At 40.6% G+C, this 17384-nt stretch overlaps 1 protein-coding gene across 3 annotated transcripts in view; it reads left to right on the top strand.

Annotated features, from left to right (window-relative positions):
* LOC145259797 (dmX-like protein 2) overlaps window positions 1–17384 on the top strand; it is a 441223-nt gene that overhangs the window by 260490 nt on the left and 163349 nt on the right. For all 3 annotated transcript variants that reach the window (XM_080117569.1, XM_080117571.1, XM_080117568.1), the window contains 4 exons: window positions 1992–2205; window positions 3691–3757; window positions 10350–10389; window positions 12465–12600. In XM_080117569.1, the coding sequence (XP_079973695.1) occupies window positions 1992–2205; window positions 3691–3757; window positions 10350–10389; window positions 12465–12600 (457 nt within the window). The remainder of the gene's footprint in view (window positions 1–1991; window positions 2206–3690; window positions 3758–10349; window positions 10390–12464; window positions 12601–17384) is intronic.

Genomic DNA, 17384 nt, shown 5'->3' with positions numbered 1-17384 from the left:
CTAAGTGAAAGTGATTTTTGTGGCACGAACTGGATTCGAACCTGGGATACCCAGATTGTCGATCCTGGTCATTAACCACTGAACCACTGTCATCCCCCCCCCCAATTTTCATCATCATTACTATGAATATGCAGTTCAACAATAGCACAAGTAAAATATGCTTTTGAAATATAAAATCCATACAGAAAGCAATGCGAATGACAAGGACGACTTCACGTGTGGCTTGCTATCTCGTTAATATCTCCTACCGCAGGTGGATGAGTCTCTTCAAATCAAGTGCTTCATCATACATAATAAAAGGCAAAAAAAGAAAGGAAAATGGTTGTTATGCTGACGATTGACAGCGTGAATTGAAGCACGGCAAATCGCGCGCAGATTTGTTTGTTTTGGCAACTCAATCCGTCATCTCTTGCGGCTGCGGAAGGAAGAACCTAGAGCAAAGGATTTTAATTAAGTTTTCTTGTATTGTTTTGGACATCTTGCCGTGTCGCTTAGATTATATAGTTTTGGTTTTGTGGACAAACGGGAAACGAGACTCGTACGAGAAAATGTCTCGACTTATTTGTTGACATGATGTTGATGAGATATTTAGAAAGGATTAGAGATTTGTAGGATGCGTCTATTCGATCTGTGCGTTTAGAGTGACAGACTGACTAAAATGTAATCTCGTACTTACGTATGGTGGATTGAGGAAAATGCAATTTTGTACTTGAGCATGGTGGACTGAAAAAAAAAATGCTATTTCGTACTTAGGCATGATGGACTGAGGAAAATGCAACTTTGTACTTAAACATGATGGACTGAAAAGAAATGCAATTTTGTACTTAAGCATGGTGAACCGACGAAAATGCAATTTCGTATTTAAGCATGACTGACTGAGGCAAATGAAATTTCGTACTTAACCGTGATGCACTGAGAAGAATGCAATTTAAAATTTTAGTTTTTCTGTTCAGCACATTGGGCATTTTTTAGGATTAGCTCATGCAGAAATAATATTCTAGAAAATTCATTGTAAATAATTATTCAAGAAGTGGGGAGTTTAGTAGCAAGATATTTGTTGACCTTACCTTTAAATTTCTGCATGGTACAGTCGTGGAAGGGGATTCCAACGGCAAACCATTCAAGGAAAGTAGTTATTTGAGTAAAAATTTTCCAGGCATCTGGAGATCTATACAGTGAAAGGGTAAGATTTTGCTGCTAGTTGAGTTTTGGGGAGTATTTATGTTAAAGCAGCACAAGTTCAGTGAGTTTTTTAGAGCACATTACATGAAAGTAATTGTAAAAGAAGTGCAGGGATGCAACATTGCAGTGATGGGACAGGGGTTAGGGATTGGTAGACATTATCATTTAGATTATTCAGACTAGTATATTACTGAGAACAGTAATCCAAATAATACAAGGCATGAATCTTCATCTAAAAAATTTCGAAATGTAAAATGTTACTTAATTATAATCATGTCTACTTATAAAGGTGGTCATAGAGGCAATGTGGCAGCTGAGGTTTGTCTTCCTTGCTACTTGTAGTGAGACAATTCCTTGTCGACAGAAACAGCTGTTCATCATAAGCGTTGACATGAAGTAGTTGGCTTATTGGGTAGTGACATCTAGTTGTAAAGGTGGTCTGAGTGGCAATGTGGAAGCAGAAGTTTGTCTCTCTTTTCTTCATTATTTGCTCTGGGGTTTGGTTTCAATTATATGGCAATTTTCTGCGAATGCATCTGGATCAACTATTTTTCTTTGGCTTGATGGGATAGCCTTTTGTGCCGAACCAACTCCTAAGCGACAAAATCAATCTTGCTCCACCGCTACATACTTCCTTCCATGATGTCACTTTTGGTACACGTCAGCTTAACCTCTAAATTAATCTCTCATGGAAAATTCCTATTTTCTTACTTATTCTAACCTTGCACTGAAAATTCTGTTTCGACCACTATTTTTACGCATTCAGAATCGCTACGATAATAACAACACTTGTTTTCTCGCACTTCCAGGTTCCAAGCTTCTGCTTGGTGGTGATGTCATCCAGATTTGGCAACTCCCACATCCACTGCCCGACGATGATTTCAATCAAGGTGTCCACTTTTCTTTGGGAGACGTGACCGTGCCGGATGAGGAAATTTCCCTCGTGGTGCCCACTGGGCTCACAGGTGCAAAGCCTATGGCAGACACTGATCAGCCAGAGTGGATATGTATATGGCAATGCAAGTAAGTAAAAAAAACGAAAAGCATATGAGGTGCTTTGGATAAGTTTTCAAACTTTTGGAGGGGGGGGGTAAAGGTTCTAAGTAATTCACAATTGTATTTTTCGGTCACTCACACCGGGAATTGAACCTTTAACTTTCAGGAGAATATCAGAATATCACTTTTACAATTGATTTTTCCAAGTAATTTAACCACTGCCCCCCCCCCCCCCCCCCGTGAAGTAAAAAAGGGGTTCCATTTGAAATTTCGTCCAGATTCCCGTGTTCAACAGAAACATTCTCGAATGTTGCGAACATGTAAATTTGTTATTTATATATATGCCGGTAAAAGGAGACAACGAAAACATGATTTCTCTTTGGGGAACTTTTACCATTTTCTCCCTCTTCCCCCCCCCCTCGTTGTGCCAAGTTTTAGTCGCTTTTAAACGCAGTAATTTCAGATTAAATCTTTTCTTTAATCGTTTTTTTTTTTTTGTTTTTTGTTTTTTTTTCTTGTTTTGGCACATCCAAATTCCCCCGGAGTGCTCTTTAATTTCGGCAATAATATTGTTTTGTATGCTATTGATTTTCTCCTGACAAGATGATAGCCGAAAGAGCTCTCGAGAAATTTCCGCACATTCTATTTAAATTGTTATATAAATTTTGCAGCTCTAAACATTTATTTATATATATATATATATATATATATATATATATATATACACACATATATATATGGGGTACTTTCAAGACTATTTGGGGTATCCAGACTATTTTCTTATGGGCACTTTTATTGATAGTACACATATGAAACTCTGGTCCCCTTCAAAGTAATCTCCTCCGGCTGTAATGCACTTGTACCATTCCAACAACTTCTGGAAGTCCTCTTGTGTGAGCTTGTCATTGACCCTTTTCACAGCCTCTTTCATCTCAATTGTCTCTAAGGTTTTCCTTGAACAAAGGGAATAACCAAAAGTCACAGGGAACAAAGTCTGGGAGGGGGAGGAATTGTCTTGATGCCCATCTTGGTCAAATAATCTGTGATCTTCTCTGAGCATCCTTGGAATAAACTAACGCCAATCTTCTGCATCTTTAATTCCTCACGAATATGTGTGTGTATAGTTCCCACACTGACATCAAACTATGCATGGTCCTTATCTATGAAATTCTTTATTTTGTCAATCAATTCTGATGTTCTGAAAGGAAAGAAACTTTGTTCATGGAATTTGCGTTTAGATTTGGACACAGATGGAAAGTGGGGGAAATTATTGATAGTGGTTGTAGCTAGTCGAGTGTGTTTTGTGTAAATTTAACAAGAGAGACCATAGATTGGAGTTCAGTCAAGCACTTGCCATGAAAATAATGATAGAGCAGAGATATGCTCGCAACATCTCTTTTGTGGGAAACAGGTTAGAGGGAAGAGAAAAGGGCATCACCTACTAGATTTCGAAACAGAATTCAAGTGAAAGACTTAATTTTTAATGTTTTTTACTCTTTTTATTTTTTACAGACCAGCAACTCCAGTTTATCATTTAAAATTCTCGCCAGATGGTCTTTTATTTGCATCCGCTGGGAAGGCAAGTATCTTTTCATTGTCTCTTGTGTTATTGTTATTATTATTATTATTATTGTCAACTTTCCAGAGTTCTCACACTGGTCATCATCAGTGAGCAATCAATGATGATGACTGGTGGTCCCCCAAGTAGTCTGAGTGACGTCTCCACAAATTTCCAGTACTCCCAACCTTATTCGATAGCTATTGCACATAATTTTGCATTATTGCAGCAGTAACACTTACCATTGATTTCTTGCTGGCAACAACGATTAATCTTCTCTGGTATTTGTGTGTCAATAAGCCTCCTCAAGGTCTCAGTATTTTTCACACTCTTCTAGTGAAGCTCTGGTTAGTGCTCTCCCTTCTCAATCTTTCCATCCTTCTTGAATCTTCACGACTATTTTCTGTGGGACCAGCTTAATTGTTGTAGTCATTATCATAATTATTGTTGCTTTGTATTTAATATCTGTAATAATATTTTAATGATATATTTAAAGCCATTTGATATTCAAGTGTTACGTAAAACAGCTGTCGAAGAGTGCTCAAAGTCGGCAGTCTTGTGCCAGCATAATTTAGGTGCAAACGTTAACTGCAACATAAAAAGAAAAGACCATTTGTGGTTGACACTTTAGATGCTTTTGATTTTCACCTAGGACACTTGGCTTGAGGAAGTTTAGCCTAAATAAGGTTGCAGCTGGAATATGTATGCACATATGTAGCCAAAATAAATTTTTAAAATCAATGCTAAATTTTTTTTTTTTTTTTTTTATTATTACATTTTCACCCCAAACAAGGCACATTGCCACTTTGGTGTAGAGGGCTACTATCAGGGGCAGCAACTACTGCGGCACTATGTTGGGATTTGGGCAGCAAGATGTCGGTTCACGTTACACTTGAAATAAATATATTTATCTGTTGTATTAATACAATATGGATTCACAGGATTGATTGTCCAGTTCCTATAAACAAAACTTTGTCAGAAAGACTTATATATGTCGTACGACAGACCAGTTCTCATTAGATCATCAAAGTTAAGCAACGATGAGCCTGGCCAGTACGATATGGGTGATCATTTGGGAATGGGAGGGGCTGTATATGCTCTCTGCTTATCTTGGCATTGTTTCCAGTTGTCCTGAAACTTCTACTTGCTACTGGTATTTAACTGCTGACTCAGAGGTGTGGTTGGAAATTGTGCAATTCTTACTATAAAATATTCACATGCAAGCCGCAGCATCATCCGTGATGTTTTATGGTATTCATGGACCTCATTTATATATATATATATATATATATATATATATATATATATCCCCCAAAACCTCTGGCCTTGATTGAGGGTAAACTAAAATTTGCTGCGATGGTTTCAAATGATCTGAAATAACAGCAAGGGGAGACTTGATTCCAAATATTTCTCATATGTTATATCTCCCCTCTTTTGGAATTGGGGTACAATTATGAATATCTCCAGTATCAAATAATCCTTATACACTGTGAAATTTACTTTGTGTGAAAACCAAAGACGGGAGATATAAGATATGAGAAATATTTGGAATAAAGTCTCCCTTTGCTATTATTTCAGATCATTTGAAACCATAGTAGCAATTTTTAGTCTCCCCTCCATTAAAACCAGAGGTTTTGGGGAAATATCAGATATTTTGTAATTCATATGCAAAACTAGGAAAACAAATGACTATGATTGAAACATTTTATGGCTGTAAAAAAGTGCCAACAATAGGCTCTGGATGATGGATGATCCCTTTAATCTGCGACCTTAAGGGCAAGTGTACCATAACCCACTACACAATTCTGGTCATTAACTTTCCAACGAGTCTTCATTTGTTAAATTTTGATCAACAGTCACTGAGATTTGGAACTTATAAAATTGCCAAAACAGGTGGGGTGTGTGTGTGTGTGTGTGTGTGTATATATATATATATATATATAATTTTTTTTTTTATTATTTGAGGTAAACAGTTACATATGGTCACTACAAATAGCCATCTGTTTCAGTCAAAGAGACTTCATCAGGCAACCTGGAACCTCTCAACGCCAAAAAGAAAAATGAAAAATTTTTCTTTTTGGCGTCGAGAGGTTCCAGGTTGCCTGATGAAGTCTCTTTGACTGAAACAGAGGGCTATTTGTAGTGACCATATGTAACTGTTTACCCCAAATAATAAAAAATATTTTGCTCTTTTTATTGAGCACTATCTAACAACCTCGTTGTCTTCATTAGTTCCAACTTTTGAACACCTCAAACATATATATATATAATTATTTACTATAATAATTATTAAATACCTACAGACACTAGTGTTTCATCATTTCAGGAATCATCAGTGCAGGGTGTCACGATTACCATTAGTCGGCAAATCTGAACCTGGCAGTGAAGCCATCTCTGACTCTATTAGCGAGAAACAAATCCACATGGCCACCATCAACCGCGAGAAATATCATTGAAATTTAAACATCTATTCTTTTTTTAAATGTCTTAACGTCTGTCAGAGTGATCAAATGATCGTTATATGATGATCTTCGCATGCGAGCTAAAATTACTCACTTTATTTCAACTGTAAAGTGGTCAACGATAAGAAACGAGTTTCTTAAAGTGGATCTTCCTCTGTGTGTGTGTGTATGTGTGTGTGTGTGTGTGTGTGTGTGTGTGTGTGTGTGTGTGTGTGTAACTCTGTGTATGTATATATAAGAGAAAATCTTATTGAAACCTATAATGAAGAGAATTATAAATGTTCGGAGTAAGTTCATACTTCCAGAAATTCCATCAGATCATGGAGAAGTAGTGTGTGTGACACAATCATGTTGACATGCTGGCTCTTGTGATATCACTGAAGTTAAGCAATCCTCAAAGTGGCCAGAACCGAATGGGTGACCATTTGGGACTATCAAGGTGCTGTAAGTAGGTGTAATGTTAGTCCGGTCTATCCTTTTGCTTTCCAATGTGTATAGTGGTAACGCACACATCAACAACCATATGAAATGATTTCAAAGTTTACACAGTTATGAATATATATATATATATATATATATATATATATATATATGTATGTATAAGGAATGAAAAAATACCAGCGGTGGTTGACGTTATGTTATGAGAAAAATAGAAAAAACCGAATGAAATTATTAAAAAATCAACGTTTCGTCCTTATTTCAGAGGATATCTTCAGGATAATTTTTATTTTTTATTTTCAATTATCCTGAAGATGTCCTCTGAAATAAGGACGAAACGTTGATTTTTTAATAATTTCATTCGGTTTTTTCTATATATATAAATCAAGCTACACAAAGTATTTAGTATTTGATCCTTTTAGGAAATTGTTAGCCTAAACTAATCGAGCACAAAAAAGGTGCTCTAAGCATGCACATGTTTATATAAGCTCATTATTAATTTGACACATTTACAATAAAAAATAAGTGTGTCACCCTATACAAAAAAGAATAAAAGAATAGGAACTAAAAGTCAGCCAAACCTTTGTCTGAGAGAACCGTTGCCTTTGGCTAATACATACATTAATCTGTGAACAGGAATAATGCATCTGATTGTTTAGCTAGCTAAGCGAAACACCACGTGTGTGTGTGTGTGTGTGTGTTTGTACATCTCGTAACAAATTCTGTGCACCTTAGCCTGACGATTCCCTACGGGAATGAAACCTGAAATACTGTGTAGCTTAATTGCTATATATATTTTCATAACTTATTACCTAGCTCTACTCGTGAAGTACTGTTGAAATAAATACAAAAATCAAGACCTAAAATATATTGCCATGTAACATTGTATGAGTGCTTAATGCCGAATTGATAGTTTAATGTGGTTAAATTTGTGCTTGTTTCTGCATTGAATACTAATCCCTATTAATCTCTTATTCTGTAACGAATGGATGCCATAGTAATTCACTGCATATTATCATACCAAAGGTCCATACAAAATTTCGGCCAGATCAGACCAGTAGTTTCTGAGAAAAAGTGGAATGGGCAAAGAGTAATATAATATGTGGATTGTATTTTCTAAATGTTAATTTACTTGTCCATACGTCCAGTGTCACAAAAAAAATCATCATCGCAAACATTAATTAATTAGCAAGGAATTACCTCCCTTTATAGTCACTTTTTATCAGTTAAAAAATCATTAAAACCATTTCCTCTCCAAAACTTAAAAAAAAATTTTTTTAAATATGGCTGTTTGTTTACGGTTTCAAATTGGCTGTTTTAATTTTATAATTTTTTTTAAAAAAGTCATGTTGAGAGGAGACTATAAGTTTGTTTTTATTTTTATTATTATTTTTATTATTATTATTATTTTTTTTTTATTATTATTTTTATTATTATTATTATTTTTATTATTATTTTTATTATTATTTTTATTATTATTATTATTATTTTTATTATTGTTATTATTATGGTTTCTTTTTAAAAATTAAAAAGATGTGCAAATGAATTGGCATCTATTCTTTGATAATTTATTTAAAAAATTATTCAGAAAAAAGACTAAACGTGTTGTTGCATTTTCATTGAAAAAAAATGTAGATTTTTAAAATCAATTCTTTTTAAGCTTAAAAAAGTTAAAAAAAAGAAAATGGTTTTAAAGTCGTCATTACTTGTTTTATTTTAATTTTCATTTATTTTATTTATAACGCTTTAAAAATTTTCAACTACTGTGAAACTTCCATGGATTCTGCTGGTATTTAATACAGGGTGACCCCCCCCCCCCAAAAAAAAAACAGACCCCAACTCTAATTAGGCCCCGTTTCTTAGTGTTTTATCCGAATGAAATGAAACTTTGGTCATAACTAGTTTATTATATTCAAAACATCACATCAAAACACTAGGGTATTTGACCTTTTTTTCTTCGTTCTACAGCATGTTCTAGATGGCCTCCATTTAGCTTTTGTTGTGTTTTTTTTGGGGGGGGGGGTCACTCTGTATACAAGTACAAAAATAGGTGCATAATAACATATGCAAAACAAAGTTCGTGCTTGTATTACTATACACATCATTCGAAAAAGTTATCAAAGAACAAATATACAACAAATAAATGTTATCAAAGGCAAAAATACTGTTAAAAACCCACCGAATATATGTCAGCCGATGTCACGGTAACATATATTGAGCGAGTTTCTAACAGTATTTTGTATATATATTTTTTTTTATTTTTAACTCATTTTCCCAAACTTACCATGTTCAACAGAGAGTCCGGCGCCATTTTTAATTTTCCAATACATCAGTAAACACTGTATGTTTTTCGAGCTGAATAAACATGTTACATTAAATATAAACACTAAAAACATATCCAGTTAGGTAGAAAAGTAACTTATCTTGCCTTTGATAAGATTTATTTGTTATATATTTGTTTTTTTACAATTTTATCGAATCTGTGTATAGTAATGCAAACGATCTTACTGTGAAAAAAAAAACAAAAAAAAACAAAAGATTTTTTTTTTTTTACACAAAGATATTGTGTAAAAAAAAAAAAAAAAAATTCGTAAACTATAAATGTTTCATGTTTTTAAAAGGTACTTCTACACTTTATCTCTGAAACTGGAGACGCCATTTTATTTTGAGCACCTGCCGTTAAAATCCAAGGGAGAAATCAGTATTTTAAACTATGGCCGAAGCATGAAATAAATTTTAAAAAAATTAAACTGGAGAACGATTGCTTCTGGGAGGAATAAATTAACCTAAAATTAAATGAAAAACTTTCTCGTTTTCATTAATTAAATCGAAACATTTCCAACAATTATGTATATACGTCCTCTTTAACTTTATTTATTTGAAAAATCATAGTTCTTTCCGGAAGTTTATCTAGTTCAATTTTTTTTGTTATTTATTTCTAACTTCGGCCATAGTTTAAAATGCTGATTTCTCCCTCGGATTCTAATCGACAGGGGCTCGAAATAAAATGGCGTCTCCAGTTTCGGCGATAAAGTGTAGAAGCACCTTTTAAAATTATATTTTGCTACATTTTGCTAAAATTATATTTAGATATATTTTTATACAATGTTATTGTGGAAAAAAAAAACAAACAAACAAAAACAAATTATATGTTGCTACATTTTATACAATCGTACAGGAAAAAAAAATACAAACCCAACAATGTCGTAAATGTGTGTTTGTTCCTATTTACAATGCCTCCCCACGGGACAGAGTTAGACACCAGGGTCGTTTTTTTTAACGTGGAGAAAAGGAACAAAAATAAAAATTGTCTCAGTCGTGAAGGATTTCTCCTCCACTGACAAAGAACAAAAAATTGAAGTGCAGTATCTGAAGAACAGCTACTACACTTTGATCTTGACCCGAAGGTCAAGCGTGTTCTCGAGTAAGAACTTGTCGAGTGTTCCTACGCTGAATCATTTTTTGTCGTAATGAAAGTATTACGTTCAATTTTATGCTACAAATGTTTTTAATTCCCCCCTCCCTCCTCTTTTTATTTCTGATATCTGCAGTAATTGAAGATTAATAGAATTGAAGGTGCTAACTTTTTGGCGACACACAGCAAAGTTGCCTCCAACTGATTAACTATTGATTTTGTCTATGGAATAAATTGCTTTTCCACATCAATGATCGTTCACTTTTTTTTTATTTTTTATTTTTTCTATTTGTTTCAGAACGACAGAGTTGTGAAAATCTGGTACGAAGATCGAAAAGGTAGGTTAACTTTCCCCTTCCCCTCTCCACACTGCGTTGGAGTTTTTTTTCTGCAACTGACATTTTACCGTTTCTGTTTTTTGTGGGCATTTCTTTTACTGCTTCATTTGAATATCTATATATCTATAAAAGTGAACGTGTCTGTGTACATTTCTCTACGCAATATCTCTGTCAATTTTAAGTCTACAGACTCGAAATTTGATATACAGGGTACTGAGATCTGGGAAAATCGTTGTAATCCGTTTTCGGTCAGAAATTTGGCTGTTAAGGGGTCAAAGTTGAACGATTTTATCTATGAGGACTCTATCAAACTCCTCCGCCAGTTTTGGGTCTAAATACTTGAAATTTTAGATGTAGGTTCCTTGGACATGGATCTAACTTAATAACTTGATTTGAGCCCCAAACAATAAATGTTAAGAGGTCATAATATGGGTCAAAGTTAAAAAAAAATTGACCGTTTTTTTTTTTTTTTTTTTTTTTTTTTTTTTTTTTTAACATACACCTCCAAACACCCGCGCAACGCCGGGCTGAAATGCTAGTATAGTATATATAGAAATCATGCAGGAACAAAATTATATAAAAGTTTGTTTTAATTATTAAAATCTATTTGTGAGACAGTGTGCCTTTTTTTTATATTAACCAAATTGTGAACAAACAAACAGAAATACTATTTATTATAATAGATTATAGCATTTTTTTTTTTTTTTTTTTTTTAAATAATTAATTCCGAAAACCAAGAAATGCAGTAACATGTATTTTGTCTGATAAACCATTTGGTAAAAACTAGACTTTTTAACCTTTTTAAGAACGGGCAAAAATTACAGCCCGTTTTTCTTAGAATGAGTTCTTTATAACAAACTAGATTACCCGTGACCCGTTGGGTCAGTATGTTATATTAGCTAAGGAATTAATGTATGAGCGTGACACTTGTGACGTAAAGAAAATAGTTTTTGGGACATAACAGAAACATTTCTATGAAAGTATATTAAAATGAAAAAAGAATATAGATAGATTTCTATGAGGCGTTCTGTTTATAATTGTTTATTTTTCAAAAAAAACAAAAACTTACAGCCATTGAATTATAAGCGGTTAACAGATACCATAATATTTAAAGTTAAATTCAAATTTTTATATATCTTTTAATTTAAACGCGAAAAACAACAATTAAAAAAAAAAAGGAAGGCATTGTAAAATGCGCTTATGGTTGGTAACAGGTTAAAGTAAATTTATTTGTAAGAAAATTGCGTTAAAATAACTTAAACGTAATACGGAAATTATGTAAAAAAAAAAAAAATGCAGAAAGTATTAACAATTGTTTATTTGGATAATTTAAACGCGAAAATAAAACCAATTAGGACACTGAAAACGTACACAGTAAAACAATATGTTTTATTGTCGCATTGATTATTTGTTTATGTATGCATGCACAACCGGAAGTCGTAAACCGGATGTTGGGTTACAACACCCGTTACAAGGTCATTTAAGTTTTACAATTATATAGATTGATGGTTGAATATAAGGTTAAATTTGTGCCCATTTTTCTATTAAATACTAATCCCTAACAATCCCTAACTGTTCATTCATTGGATACCATAACATTTAGTTTACTACACCTTACAAAAAGTCCATAAAAAATTTCTACACCTTACAAAATTTCCATACAAAATTTACTACACCTTACAAAAGGTTCACACAAAATTTCAGCTATATCAGCTCAGTAGTTTCCAAGAAAATGTGGAACAAACATAAAGAGAAATATAATTGTAGAAGCCTTAGAGAAATAAGAGTTAATTAACACATTTCTAATACAAAAATGAATGACACCCACCTTCTGCTTGAAATTCTGAAACGGCATGTAATATTTTGCCCGGAAAATGAAGTAAAGTTAGGAAGTGAATGCTCTTCTAAAAATTGAACAAGTAATATTTTTTTGTATAATCTAAAATACTGAGTGTTTAATTGATATTAAATGATTTTTATTTTATTTCTTTTAAAAGTTTGTGGTAGCCATTTTCCGCTGATTATGATTAATAATGTTAGACGTTTATTGAATTTTTTATATTTCTTTTTTGCAGTACATTTGCCGCTTTCAAGACAGGAAAGTCATCCAAGTCCACGCAAAGAAGAGCTGCATTATTCGTTTGTGTACATATCCCATCCACGCGCAGTTACAGGCTTTTCATGGAGAAAGACCAGCAAATACATGCCCAGGTATGTTACCTCTCTCTCTCTCTGCTCTGTCCCCCCCTCTCTCTCTCTCTGCTCTGTCCCCCCTCTCTCTCTCTGCTCTGTCCCCCCTTCTCTCTCTCTGCTCTGTCCCTCCCTCTCTCTCTCTCTGCTATGTCCCTCCCTCTCTCTCTCTCTCTGCTCTGTACTCCCCCTCTCTCTCTCTGCTCTGTACTCCCCCTCTCTCTCTCTGCTCTGTACTCCCCCTCTCTCTCTCTGCTCTGTACCCCCCCTCTCTCTATCTGCTCTGTACCCCCCCTCTCTCTATCTGCTATGCCCCCTCTCTCTATCTGCTCACCCATCTCTTTCTCTCTCTCTCTCTCTGCTCTCCCCTCTCTCTCTGCTCCCCCCTCTCTCTCTGCTCTCCCCCCTCTCTCTCTGCTCTCCCACCTCTCTCTCTGCTCTCCCCTCCCCCTCTTCTCTCCCCCTCTTCTCTCCCCCTCTCTCTCCCCTCTCTCTCTACCCCCCTCTCTCTACCCCCCTCTCTCTACCTCTCTCTCTCTCTCTCTACCCCCCTCTCTCTCTCTACCCCTCTCTCTCTCTCTACCCCTCTCTCTCTCTCCCCCTCTCTCTCCCCACCCCTCTCTCCTCTCCCCCCTCTCTCCCCACCCCTCTCTCTCCCCCTCTCTCCTCTCCCTCCTCTCTCCCCACCCCTCTCTCCCCACCTCTCTCACTTCTCTCCCCTCTCTCTTCTCTCTCCTCTCTCTCTCTCCTCTCTCTCTCTCCTCCCTCTCTCTCTCTTCTCTCTCCTCCCCCTCTCTCTCACTTCTCTCTCCTCCCCCTCTCTCTCACTTCTCTCCCCTCCCCCTCTCTCTCACTTCTCTCTCCTCCCCCTCTCTCTCACTTCTCTACCCTGCCCCCTCTCTCTCACTTCTCTACCCTGCCCCCTCTCTCTCACTTCTCTACCCTGCCCCCTCTCTCTCTCACTTCCCTACCCTGCCCCCTCTCTCTCTCTCTCTCCCTGCTCTACCCTGCCCCCCTCTCTCTCTCTCCCTGCTCTACCCTGCCCTCCCCCTCTCTCTCTCCCTGCTCTACCCTGCCCCCCTCTCTCTCTCTCCCTGCTCTACCCTGCCCCTCTCTCTCTCCCTGCTCTACCCTGCCCCCCTCTCTCTCTCTCTCTCTCTCTCCACTCCCCCTGCTCTGCCGTCTCTCTCACTCTCTCTCTCTCTCTCTCTCTCTCTTTGCTCTGCTCTGCCGTCTCTCTCACTCTCTCTCTCTTTGCTCTGCTCTGCCGTCTCTCTCACTCTCTCTCTCTTTGCTCTGCTCTGCCGTCTCTCTCACTCTCTCTCTCTCTTTGCTCTGCTCTGCCGTCTCTCTCACTCTCTCTCTCTTTGCTCTGCTGTCTCTCTCACTCTCTCTCTCTTTGCTCTGCCGTCTCTCTCACTCTCTCTCTCTTTGCTCTGCTCTGCCGTCTCTCTCTCTCTCTCTCTCTTTGCTCTGCTCTGCCGTCTCTCTCACTCTCTCTCTCTTTGCTCTGCTCTGCCGTCTCTCTCACTCTCTCTCTCTTTGCTCTGCTCTGCCGTCTCTCTCACTCTCTCTCTCTTTGCTCTGCTCTGCCGTCTCTCTCACTCTCTCTCTCTTTGCTCTGCTCTGCCGTCTCTCTCACTCTCTCTCTCTTTGCTCTGCTCTGCCGTCTCTCTCACTCTCTCTCTCTTTGCTCTGCTCTGCCGTCTCTCTCACTCTCTCTCTCTTTGCTCTGCCGTCTCTCACTGTCTGTGCTCTTCCCTCTCTCTCTGATCTGTGCTCTCTCTGCTCTGCCCGTCTCTCTCTCTCTCTCTCTCTCTCTGCTCTGCCCTCTCTCTCTCTCTCTGCTCTGCCCTCTCTCTCTCTCTCTGCTCTGCCCTCTCTCTCTCTCTCTCTGCTCTGCCCTCTCTCTCTCTCTCTGCTCTGCCCTCTCTCTCTCTCTCTGCTCTGCCCTCTCTCTCTCTCTCTCTGCTCTGCCCTCTCTCTCTCTGCTCTGCCCTCTCTCTCTCTCTCTCTCTCTCTCTCTGCTCTGCCCTCTCTCTCTCTCTCTGCTCTGCCCTCTCTCTCTCTCTCTCTCTGCTCTGCCCTCTCTCTCTCTCTCTCTCTGCTCTGCCTCTCTCTCTCTTCTCTCTCTCTCTCTGCTCTGCCCTCTCTCTCTCTCTCTCTCTCTCTCTGCTCTGCCCTCTCTCTCTCTCTCTCTCTCTGCTCTGCCCTCCTCTCTCTCTCTCTCTCTCTCTGCTCTGCCCCTCTCTCTCTCTCTGCTCTGCCCTCTCTCTCTCTGCTCTGTCCCCTCTCTCTCTCTGCTCTGCCCTCTCTCTCTCTCTGCTCTGCCCTCCTCTCCTCTCTCTCTGCTCTGCCCCCTCTCTCTCTCTCTGCTCTGCCCCCTCTCTCTCTCTCTGCTCTGCCCCCCTCTCTCTCTCTCTGCTCTGCCCCCTCTCTCTCTCTCTCTGCTCTGCCCCCTCTCTCTCTCTCTGCTCTGCCCCTCTCTCTCTCTCTGCTCTGCCCCTCTCTCTCTCTCTCTGCTCTGCCCCCTCTCTCTCTCTCTCTGCTCTGCCCCTCTCTCTCTCTCTCTGCTCTGCCCCCCTCTCTCTCTCTCTCTGCTCTGCCCCCTCTCTCTCTCTCTCTGCTCTGCCCCCTCTCTCTCTCTCTCTGCTCTGCCCCCTCTCTCTCTCTCTCTGCTCTGCCCCCTCTCTCTCTCTCTCTGCTCTGCCCCCTCTCTCTCTCTCTGCTCTGCCCCCTCTCCTCTCTCTCTCTGCTCTGCCCCCTCTCTCTCTCTCTCTGCTCTGCCCCCTCTCTCTCTCTCTCTGCTCTGCCCCCTCTCTCTCTCTCTCTGCTCTGCCCCCTCTCTCTCTCTCTCTGCTCTGCCCCCTCTCTCTCTCTCTCTGCTCTGCCCCCTCTCTCTCTCTCTCTGCTCTGCCCCCTCTCTCTCTCTCTCTGCTCTGCCCCCTCTCTCTCTCTCTCTGCTCTGCCCCCTCTCTCTCTCTCTGCTCTGCCCCCTCTCTCTCTCTCTCTGCTCTGCCCCCTCTCTCTCTCTCTCTTGCTCTGCCCCCTCTCTCTCTCTCTCTGCTCTGCCCCTCTCTCTCTCTCTCTCTGCTCTGCCCCCTCTCTCTCTCTCTCTGCTCTGCCCCCTCTCTCTCTCTCTCTCTCTCTGCCCCTCTCTCTCTCTCTCTTCTCTGCCCCCTCTCTCTCTCTCTCTCTTCTCTGCCCCCTCTCTCTCTCTCTCTGCTCTGCCCCCTCTCTCTCTCTCTCTCTGCCGCCCTCTCTCTCTCTCTCTTCTCTGCCCCCTCTCTCTCTCTCTCTCTCTCTGCCCCCTCTCTCTCTCTCTCTCTGCTCTGCCCCCTCTCTCTCTCTCTCTCTCTGCTCTGCCCCCTCTCTCTCTCTCTCTGCTCTGCCCCCTTCTCTCTCTCTGCTCTGCCCCCTCTCTCTCTCTCTCTCTCTGCTCTGCCCCCCTCTCTCTCTCTCTCTGCTCTGCCCCCTCTCTCTCTCTCTCTGCTCTGCCCCTCTCTCTCTCTCTGTCTTCTCTCTCTTCTCTGCCCCTCTCTCTCTCTCTGCTCTGCCCCCTCTCTCTCTCTCTCTCTCTGCTCTGCCCCCTCTCTCTCTCTCTCTCTCTGCTCTGCCCCTATCTCTCTCTCTCTCTCTCTCTGCTCTGCCCCCTCTCTCTCTCTCTCTCTCTCTGCTCTGCCCCCTCTCTCTCTCTCTCTCTCTGCTCTGCCCCCTTCTCTCTCTCTCTCTCTGCTCTGCCCCCTCTCTCTCTCTCTCTCTCTGCTCTGCCCCCTCTCTCTCTCTCTCTCTCTCTCTGCTCTGCCCCCCCTCTCTCTCTCTCTCTCTCTCTGCTCTGCCCCCTCTCTCTCTCTCTCTCTCTCTCTCTCTCTCTCTGCTCTGCCCCCTCTCTCTCTCTCCTCTCTCTCTGCTCTGCCCCCTCTCTCTCTCTCTCTCTCTGCTCTGCCCCTTCTCTCTCTCTCTCTCTCTGCTCTGCCCCCCTCTCTCTCTCTCTCTCTGCTCTGCCCCCCTCTCTCTCTCTCTCTCTCTGCTCTGCCCCCTCTTCTCTCTCTCTCTCTCTGCTCTGCCCTCTCTCTCTCTCTCTCTCTGCTCTGCCCCCTCTCTCTCTCTCTTGCTCTGCCCCCTCTCTCTCTCTGCTCTGCCCCCTCTCTCTCTCTCTCTCTCTGCTCTGCCCCCTCTCTCTCTCTCTCTCTGCTCTGCCCCCTCTCTCTCTCTCTGCTCTGCCCCCTCTCTCTCTCTCTCTGCTCTGCCCCCTCTCTCTCTCTCTCTCTGCTCTGCCCCCTCTCTCTCTCTCTCTCTCTGCTCTGCCCCCTCTCTCTTCTCTCTCTCTGCTCTGCCCCCTCTCTCTCTCTCTCTGCTCTGCCCCCTCTCTCTCTCTCTGCTCTGCCCCTCTCTCTCTCTCTGCTCTGCCCCCTCTCTCTCTCTGCTCTGCCCCCTCCTCTCTCTCTGCTCTGCCCCCTTCTCTCTCTCTCTGCTCTGCCCCCCTCTCCTCTTCTCTCTCTGCTCTGCCCCCTCTCTCTCTGCTCTGCCCCCTCTCTCTCTCTGCTCTGCCCCCTCTCCTCTCTCTCTGCTCTGCCCCCCTCTCTCTCTGCTCGCCCCCTCTCTCTCTCTCTCTCTGCTCTGCCCCCTCTCTCTCTCTCTCTCTGCTCTGCCCCCCCTCTCTCTCTCTCTCTCTGCTCTGCCCCCCTCTCTCTCTCTCTCTCTGCTCTGCCCCCCTCTCTCTCTCTCTCTCTGCTCTGCCCCCCCTCTCTCTCTCTCTCTCTGCTCTGCCCCCCTCTCTCTCTCTCTCTCTCTGCTATCTCCTG

This window comes from Euprymna scolopes, chromosome 35 (assembly GCF_053919585.1).
Source record: "Euprymna scolopes isolate OS-2025 chromosome 35, ASM5391958v1, whole genome shotgun sequence".
Taxonomy (NCBI): Eukaryota; Metazoa; Mollusca; class Cephalopoda; order Sepiida; family Sepiolidae; genus Euprymna; species Euprymna scolopes.
This window is presented reverse-complemented; position numbering and strand designations above follow the sequence as displayed.